Below are 10,238 nucleotides of genomic sequence, written 5' to 3' on the forward strand. Positions count from 1 at the left end.
TCCTCGGTTAAATAGTGAGAGCTAGAATCTTGGGTGAGAAGTTGATTTGCTAAAGGTTGTTCATCCATTAGGGGAGGTACACTCACGATCTGGACAACAATACACCCACATTAGTCTAAACAAGAACAAAACGAAAATATATATAAAGTTACGGTTGGACACGACAAGAAAATACAAACCGTAACAGAGATACGATTCGTAATTACAATCACTTACAAACCGTAACACAACTACGGTTGGTAATGGCCCTCCCGTAACAAACCGTAAATAGGGTGAAATGAAAATGGAAACATACAGATCACTATACGATCGGTAAAAAACACAGATCACAAACCGTAACACAATTACGGCTGGTAGCTATTTACATATTACCAACCGTAAGAAGTGCAGTAAATACTGCCATGCACATGATGAGTTACAGTTGGTAACTACTGAAGAACGTAACCAACCGTACTGAAATTACGGTTCGACTCGAAAATTTTATACTAACCGTAACTGGTATTACGATTGAGTTTTTTCCCAAATTGAACCAGTTACGGTTGGAATTGGAAACCTTACCAACCGTAACATTCAATTACGGTTGATAACTAGCTAATTAGCAACCGTAAGTTCTTCTGAAAATTTTTAAAATTTGATTTTTTTTACGTACTTTAGAGAATTTTAAGCAACAAAAAGCTAATGAGAACTAGTTTAGAAGTATACCTGGTCATTTTCAGTTGCTGGTTCTTCACTTTGTTGGCTAATTTCTTCAATTGGTTGAGATTGACCTTCACTATGGGTTAAAACATCTCTACCATCTAAGAAATACTCCATATCAGGATCTCCATCAAGGGGTATGTAGTATTTGTTTTCTCTATCGTATAGAGATTCACCCATCTCAAATTTGCCACTAGAATCACTCATTTTGGTTGAGGGAATCAAAATATAGGGTTTCACAAATATCACATAAGTTTTCTTTTTCTTCTCCTCTAAATTTTTTTTATAACTCTGAAAATCTGATTTTAGAGTTATTATAAGTGAAATTAATTAAAAACACTAATCTTGATTATCATCACTAATCTTGATTATTAATAATAAGGATTAATTAGTTATTTTCATTTTTTTTTATGAGGGACACTTGAATTATCACCTAATGATTTTTTTTGTCTTATTAGGTTTGCCGCCCCTCAAATGGAACCACCCGTCCTTTTAACAGGTCACTTATGATAAGCCCTAGAAAGCGTATTGAATGACATTGGAAGTTGAAAGTCCAAGAGAAGATGGTGTATCTAACCAAGTATGAAACGAAGAAAAAAAAAATTTAAGCTGGTAAGAATGCCGGCGTATCTATGGAGTGTTTAGTCAAAGAAAATTCTGTTTGTTTCTTTGGTTCGGAGTAGTAATTATTACGGTAAATTTCAAGAAGGATTTCGAGGTAAAAATAACATTATTTATCCTATTCATATAAGAAGTGTAGTAGGGGTTGGACCATGTCCCATGTGGTTAGCAGTACCTAAGCAGTAGTAAAAGAACAAGAACAGACTATGGAACGTCGCTATTGTTGAATGGATAGAGATATATTCATGTGCAGAAGCACCATATATAAAAAAACAAGATGAAGGCTTCTAAAGAAGTTTGTGTTCCTCGTGCTCAGGAGGATCATGAGTTATTTCATGGATGATGAATTTTTGTATATGAAACTATCAAAGAGCTTAAGGCTGATCCCTATGGACTAGACATCTAATGGCTAGATTGGTCATACACGTCAGCTAGGCCAATTTTCTAAGTCCTATGAGCTAGATATCTAGTAGCTAGATTGGTCATCCACGTCATCTGGGACCACTATAGAACGTTGTTTGGTTCAGTGTTTTAAATCTCAGCCGTTAGATCATAAAATTTATCTCCCAACGCTGAACCGTTCAGCGTTAAAAACACTTTTTGAGCGCTGAACCATTCAGCGTTTCAATCTCGCTGCTAGGTGAACTGCGAGCACTTGTTAGGAGAGAGAACTATCCAATGCTAGTGTTAACTTTTTCCCACACTTTTTCATGATTTGCAACACTTTTTGGTCAATCTAGCAGTTCTATCTAGCCCATAGGGATTAACCTAAACAGAGGGGAGGAGCCAGCTGTCAGCCCATTGTAAGGGTGTGCACTTACAGGCTGCAGCCCCTGGGGAACTGGCTCCAAAGCCTATTTTAGGCCCAATAATTATTTTTTTCTATGTATAATAAACCTATTGTTGCTTCCTTGCATCCCTAAAAAATTTTTGTACCCCATAACAAATTGTTGCACGGCCATCTCATAATTCTTGGTTTCGTCGGATCCCACGAAGAAAATAGATTTTGACTTTATTAATTCAGAAAGTCAAAATTTAATTTGAGGATAAGATTACGGAATACTATTTTTCGCTGCAATTTTATGTTTGTTTCTGACTTTTGACGATAACTAGCAAAAACATTTTTACATCGGGGTGCCAGATAAGCTATTTGAGATGTATGTTTTGTGTTCAAAATTTTTCCATAGCAGATCTGCAATAACGGGAGTGAAATATGTCACTTGGTAATTACGTGACGTCTACATGTTTGCTGTGAATACTGACGCATTTTCAAGTGTTCATTTAATTATGTTGCAGTGGATCCCCTAGTTTACTGCTTTCTGGGTAACTAAACCAAAACGTTAGGCTGTTAGAGACTATAGTAATTTTGAACTTTGAAGTAGTCAACTAGCTAGACGTAACAACCCTTTGGTACTTCTGACGAACAAGTAGGGGCCCTAAAGCTCACCACGATCATCAATCCATATCAATCGTACTACTACTAGCCTAGCTAGTCTATCTACCCTGATCTATACGATTTGATGTTTGACGTCCTATTGCAAAACCGTACGCTACTTTTACTAAAATAATTAAATACCGCACCATTCATTCATCAAGATCAGATACCAACCATCTCATCATCATCATCATCACCAACTAGATTTTCATTTCATTTCATTTAATGAACGGGTCAGATGGTTCTCTGTAATATCGCAGAGATTCTCTGATTATTTTGTTAACTAGTCAACAACTACGTACACTTAAATCAGCAACAGTTCGTTGAGGTGTCAGGGGGCAAAAAAGTCAACAACGAAATCCCGGAAGGTTATTATTGTCATCAACAGCTCGACAAGAAAACACGGTACTAAATCTTCCAGGGTATGGCGAAGATTTCGGCTCCGTCACCTATTAATATCAGCCGTTCATCGTTCATCAAATCAGAACAAAAAACATTTATTTACTTGATGTTGACATCTCATAAAAATCAGAAAAACCACGTCATCACCAACTCTATATCCTAACCGTTTATAAAGTTTCCTAGAGTTGCGTACCTAAGATGTCATCTCAAAGTCAAATCAACAGTCAAAAATGTGAAGCTGACCCTATGAATAGTCTTGTCACACTTATTTTTGCTCTCTGTCCCTAGACAATTCAAGGCGAGCCTGCCCAACTTTGCCAATTATGGAGGGAGCAGGGTCTGGACGGTGTAGACATGCCGACTCTATAAATTGGTTCACACGCCTTGGCTTAATTAGTTCTAATCTTATATTAAATCCACAATGCAGTAGATTTAATTTGTTTTTGTTTTTAAGTGACAGCAAGTAATTGTCTTTGCTTGGGAAAATTATGGGTACGGAATGGACTCGCGGACAACTTGAGTTATGGAAGTGTGGAAATGGACATGGGTGGCACTGTGAAAACAAGCATCTTGGTACGATTGAAGTGCCAAAGTTTAACTTATCCGAGGATTAGGAAGGTGACAATGTTGATGATTGAGGAGGATATCATAGATTTTTTGACACAAAAGATTTGTGTGCCGGAATAATGAGCGGAAGAAACAAAGTTAATTTATGTTTACAATTCCAAATTCATGTGCAGATATCTTTGTTTGGCCGCTGTATTTCGTTTACTAGTTAAGGAATGTTCTTATCAGATGGATCTGGGGGAAGAGACCTGGGTATGGGCAACTTGCCAGGATATGATCTCATAAGTGGCTTAATTAGTTACAAAAATTGATGTGGAAATTGAATTATTGTCCTTCTTTATGATGGGCCTACGGAAATATCCTTGAAGAATTTTATAAATATCCCTAGTGGCATTATTGAAATTATTTTGGAAAACATAATTTTCAGAAGTTACGTGTTTAGCCTTCCTGTCTCACCCTCTTCTTCTTCCCCTCTTATAACAGAAACAAATATCGCTCCCACCACCATTTCCTACGATCCTACCACTACCATCTTCATCGTTCCCACCTTCACCACGATTTTATGTCGCCACCACCACTACCAACATCATCTCTATCATCGCCACCACGACTAACATCATCACATATGCGACACCACCACCGTCTTATATGTGAAAATAAGATTACATATCAGTAAAGTTTCAGATCTGATTGGAAATCACCTCCACCACCAATACTTCCATCGACCCCAACTCCAATCCAACACCAGCTCCAATTTCTGCACCACCTCTTAGTCACTAATCAATTTCTCCAATACCGATTGTTCATTCAGATCCAAAACATTTTGAAATCCACAACGCTGGTTGACTGTTGATTTCATCCATCTCCGTCTCTTTCTAATTTGTAAGTAATTTTATTTAATTAATATGTTCACCATTACGATCTGTTTTTTATAATTTCAATTTTTAGCAGTTGAGTTGTTTCTTATAAGTCATTTTGTGTAAATTGTTAGTGGGTGGAGGTGGAAGAGGTGGAATTGCTAAAGTTGGTGGACTACTGTGTGGTTGGGACATGGTGGTGGTGGTGATATTTCTGGACTTCAGTTCTTGTGGGATCAACTACGGTTGTTGATCCATTTATGGGATCAACTCTTGTTGTTGACCCAATTTTTTACGGGATCAACTAATATAGTTGACCCAATTTTTTATGGTGTTGGTGTTGCTGAACTTGTGATTTAGATCATGTAATTTAAATCATGCTTGTAGTTTAAATCATGTAATTTGCTTCCAATGTTGAACTTGTGGTGCAATGGTAGCATGACTGACTCCATTTCAGATGACGCGTGTTCGACTCACGCCAAGTTCACTCCATTTACATGGATCAACTTTAATTGTTGATCCAATTTAGTGAATCAACTACCATTGTTGATCCCCTAAATTGGATCAACTTCTACTGTTGATCCTTTTTTTTTTATCAACTACCGTTGTTGATCCCCTAAATTGGATCAACTTCTACTATTGGTCTAATTTTTATTTGGATCAACTACTGCTGTTGATACAAAAATATCTGAACCAGTAGTGGCGGCGGCGACGACGGTGGCGGTGATGGCGGCGTCGGACTAGTGGTGATGGTAGCGACGGACTAATGGTGGTGGAGGATTGTTGGTGGTGTAATGGTGGTGGTGAAGGAGTGGTGGTGCAATATTAGTGATGGTGGTGGTTGTTGAACGATGGTGGTGGAATGGTAGTTGAATGTTGGTGGTGGTGGTACTAGTGGTGGTGTTGAAGTGGTAGAGGAAGAAATTTGTTTTATTTTGAAATCCACTTCTGCAAAAGCAGATTTGTAAACAACACGCTATTAGCAGAAATCAAAAACAGATTTGTATCGAAACGCGCTATCAGTACAACGACACGTAAAATTCCATCGGAAGCCTCTCAAAGCTAAATCTAAATTCTAAACCACAGCTGTATATGCATGTACCCCGTAGCTTCAGCCCTCAACTACCGTCTGCTATTCTGGATGCTACTGCTCAGCAGGAAAATTAAACTAAAATCAAGGTCCCCGCGTCAGCTAAACTAAACGACACATTCTATTTTTTTATGTTACTCTGTGGTGCATAGTATCATTTTATATTATTTTATTAAATTCCTTTTCAGACCTCTCCTTTCACATTCTCACCCCCACATATATAAAATTAGCCTAATTCCTCTGCATTTTTTCTTCACTCACTCTCTCATCCCTACTTACTTCTTCTTCTTCTTCTTCATCTCTCCACTTTCTCTCCCACAGAAAAACAAAAACAACAAACAGAAAATGTTGGGTTTTAGTTATTACTGAAAATGAAAACAAAATTCCAGTGTAATTTAATGTAATGGGGAAAACTGCTAGGTGGTTTCGTGGATTATTAGGTGGCGGTGGTGGTGGTGGTAACGCTAAGAAAGATGGAATAAATTCTTCAGAAACAACAACAAAACCAGGTAACAAGAAAAAATGGGGTTTTCTTAGATCTTTCAGAGACAATAAAGAGCCAATTTTGGATACAACATCAGTAAACGAAAGAAAAGGGTCATCATACAGAGAAATTTCATCATCTTCAGTATCAACTTCTTCTTATTTAGTTCATAACAGAGGAAATGATGAAGATCAGAATAAACACGCAATTGCAGTTGCAGCAGCGACAGCTGCAGTTGCTGAAGCTGCTGTTGCAGCAGCTAATGCTGCAGCTGCTGTTGTTAAATTAACTAGTAGTAGTGGCCGTAATGTTGTTACTACCACCACGGCGTATGTTAGTACATCTTCGTCAACCGGAGGAAATGGTGGTGGTGGTTTGAGAAGAGAAGAATTCTCTGCTTTGATGATTCAATCCGCTTTTCGTGGTTATCTGGTAAGATTTTCATAACGTTTTTTTCTGGATTACGTTACATTCAGATTCGTTAAAATTTTAATCTTTTTCTGTTTTTAGTTACCGTAATCTGTGGATAAAAGACTCTGTTTTAAGTAAAAAAAGAATTAGAAAAGAAAACGCGTTTTTATCTATTTTTATCGGTTACTTGTTGCATTATCTTGTTTCCGTTTTGAAGAAAAATACGTTATCAGAAATTAGTAACTGACAGAGAATGTTTAAAATTCCGTCATTTTGTTGAAATCTGGTAGTTTTCTTCTTCATTATTGATGGCTTGCTAAAATGCGCAGTGGTGTGTAGAACACCCGTGACTACTACTATTTCCATTAATGGATTTTTTCTTCTTCTGTTTGTTTCTTTTAACTGTATGTTTATCAGTTTCCTTATTTGAGATAATGGTTTGATCCACAGCTTTAAGACGTACGTTTGTTAAACTGCTGCTGAAAACTTAGACCGTTTGATGATGTTGGGTTGATTGATTACATCATGTAAAATTGGATTTTGTTTGTTGGACTGAGTCATGAAAATGTGAGCTGTCTAATTTAATCTGAACCGTTGGTTAGAATTTTAGAGTGTACTACTTAGTTGACTTGGTCAATGCAAGTGCAGGTGAGGTGATGAATTTAGAGAGCTTATCTTCTTCTATAGAATCATTGTCCAAAGACTATTAATGAACTCTGTTGTGTTTTAGTGTTTTAAGGGTATGCTGGTAATTTTTGTTTATGGACGATTGTCCTGTTTCGGTACACCTTTTGATGTTATACAGAATGCACTGTCCATGGCAAACAAGACCCTGCTGGATTTGTCTTAGGAACAATCTATGTTGTATCAAGTCCTGTCACAATAGTTAGATAAAAGTTACACGAGGTCGTAGTCTGCTTGAAAAACTTTGGCATAGTCTACAGAAAATAAGGCTCGTCATTTTTTTTTCCAACGAACATGACCTTTGAAATTTAGACATGTTTCGTGTGTCGGTGGCTAGTCTTATCTGGAGTCTTGGTCGAATAGGGGTTGACGAGTGGTAATGGTGGGGGTGACTGGCTGATTGATCTACTATAATGATTAATGATGTGGAAATGCCAATTTAGTCAGATAATCGTGCTTAACTTTTAAAGTCTGTGGGTGGGGGTGGCAAGTTGGTTAGTGAGAAGTCATTTTCTTCTTCAATGTTAGACTTATTATGTTTCTCCACACCCTACCCCTTTCAATGTTTAAAAAAACTAAAATGATTTGGTTTTATATAAGTGAGTGAAGAAAAATCATCACCTGACCTGACAAGTTATTTTCTTTTTTTTTTTTTTGAAAATTGTCTTTGTTTTCAAAAGTTTGTAAAGGAAAATTTCTTCTTTCAAATTTTTGAACTTTTTTTGCTTCCCGCCGTATGGTTATGTTAATGATAACTAGCTTTAGTTAACTCATTTGAGCTCACTTTCTAGAGCTTCTTCGCCTTCTAGTATGTCTCTTTTTAGGACTTGGGTGTTATTCTTTTTGACCTTTTTTTCTGTGAGTGCAGCATTTGAGTTAATTGATTATCAATTAAGGTGAAATTATAGTCAGACTTAAACTTTTTAGAGTTAATGGGATTAGAGATTACTCCATTGTGGAAGTTGGTTTAGCTTTTTTGATTAGCAATCTAGTTACGAGTCCTATGACTAGTTGTTTGATTTGTGAACAGCCCGAATTCTGGAAAAGTGGGAATAGTTTTATTTGGTGATATTCTGTCACAAAAAAGCTGTTATGGTCTTATGGGTGCTGCAATAGAATATGATTTTTTGCCAGATTAAAGAAAAAGAGTACAGCAAAAAAGAATACAGCTAATATTTTCATAGTCTAGCCTATCTGTCTGAATGTAATTGTAGATATGGGTTGGGGCCACGTCTCATATTTCTAATTGCCTGTTGTATATTTTCAAGGCAAGGAGAGCTTTACGGGCGCTTAAAGGGTTGGTAAAGCTTCAAGCATTGGTGAGAGGGCACATTGTCAGAAAGAAGACAACTGATACATTACGATGCATGCAAGCACTAGTAAGAGTACAGGTCCGAGCAAGATCTGGTCGTAATCATAGTTCAGAATTTCGATATCATCACAGCCGCAAACCTTCCTTATCTCACCAACCTGTAAGCATCCGTTTATGCCTACTGTTTTCTCTTAGTTTATTCTCAATGATGTCTGCACTTTTAAATTTGTAAACACAAAAGCACTCTCTGACATGGTGAAATGTTTTTTACTTTGCTCGTTCGATCTTCTAATAGGGTCCTGGAACTCCTGAGAAATATGAGCGTGGCATTCGCTCAAATAGTACCAGGCATGAACGCTCGTCATCCCTGAAGGTAAATTTTTGTAAATCTATATAATATTTTCATGAAGCATCAGAGAAGCTTTGTAGGGAAATCTTAGCTGCTTTTCTTTGCCAACTGCTTGCAGAGGAATGGCTCGCATTCAAATCCTAGGGAGATTGTTGATCCTGAAAGAGCTCAAACAGGTTGGAATTGGTTAGACCATTGGATGGACGAGAATCAAAATAGAAGAGTTGGGCCACTTGATGATGAAAAGAGTGATAAAATTCTCGAAATAGATCCCGGGAAACCCCATGGTAACTCGAAACTTAGGTACTCCTCATCTGCAAGGCATGCCTCAAATCAAGATCGAGCCAGTCACAGCTATACAACAATGGATTCACCCTCCAAGGACTCCACAACTGCCCAACTATCAGCTCCAAGTACATCTTCTGGTGAAGTTCAATCTGTTAGCCGCAGAAAGTTTCCACGTGAAGTTGAAGAAGCAGTTTTCCGCACAGCTGACAATAGCCCGCAGTTCTACTCAGCATCTTCGCGTCCTGGTAGTGAAAGGAGAGGTCCCTTCACACCTGCAAAAAGCAACTGTTCAGGAAGTTTTCTAAGTGGGTATTCAGATTACCCCAATTACATGTCGAATACTGAATCATTCAAAGCTAAAGTCAGATCACAAAGTGCGCCTAAACAACGGCTCGAATTTGAAAAATCTAGTTCAACAAAGAAGTATTCTAATCTCGGCTTCGGTGAGTTTAGGTCAGCAAGTACTCAAAGAAGTTCAACATTGCATACCAACTTCACAAGCAAGGCTTATCCTGGTTCAGGCAGGTTGGATAGACTTGGAATGCCAGTTCGTAGTAGCCACGAAACAGTCGTAAACCGTAACATATAGTAGAAATTAAAAGTGTGAATGTATCTCTCTTTTAGTCTAGGGTTGTCTTATGCTTACTGTCTTTTGTTGTTAGAAAGGTGTAAACCCTCTTACTTTATACTGTGTTTTGTGATTTTATCTATATTTCAGCTCCCTGCAAAGAAAGAATTGCTAATGTTCAACACTGATATTTAGAAGCACCTACAATACTTTGAGCTCCTGTTATTGCTTACTGAAACACTATGACATAATTTCAAAATGTATTTACAGTGCACCCTTGCTGCATATATAGTGGCCATTGTTGTTGCTCAATGAATCATCAAATCCGAGCTTGGCGTTAGGACTTACGAGTGCTACCAGGGTTCTAGCACTGTCCCCAGATACCACTACCACTAGCATAATGCCCTAGCATCACACCAATGATACTACTCCGACCAATACAATAGTGGTTTTCTGGTGAGGGATACCAGTCTA

The 10,238-nt window shown here is 37.7% G+C and overlaps 1 protein-coding gene and 1 non-coding gene across 2 annotated transcripts; both read left to right on the forward strand.

The window, feature by feature from the left end:
• The first annotated feature begins 4,994 nt into the window (after positions 1–4,994).
• Positions 4,995–5,065, forward strand: TRNAW-CCA. The gene has a single exon. It is a non-coding gene; the product is annotated as a tRNA-Trp (tRNA).
• Positions 5,066–5,462: 397 nt separating this feature from the next.
• Positions 5,463–9,984, forward strand: LOC113274852 (protein IQ-DOMAIN 1-like). Its single transcript, XM_026524258.1, has 4 exons — positions 5,463–6,584; positions 8,516–8,719; positions 8,855–8,932; positions 9,027–9,984. Exons 1-4 carry the CDS (start codon positions 6,072–6,074, stop codon positions 9,783–9,785), a joined length of 1,554 nt encoding a protein of 517 aa, XP_026380043.1. The 5' UTR covers positions 5,463–6,071; the 3' UTR covers positions 9,786–9,984.
• Positions 9,985–10,238: the final 254 nt, after the last annotated feature.

This window comes from Papaver somniferum, chromosome 4 (assembly GCF_003573695.1).
Source record: "Papaver somniferum cultivar HN1 chromosome 4, ASM357369v1, whole genome shotgun sequence".
Lineage (NCBI taxonomy): Eukaryota > Viridiplantae > Streptophyta > Magnoliopsida > Ranunculales > Papaveraceae > Papaver > Papaver somniferum.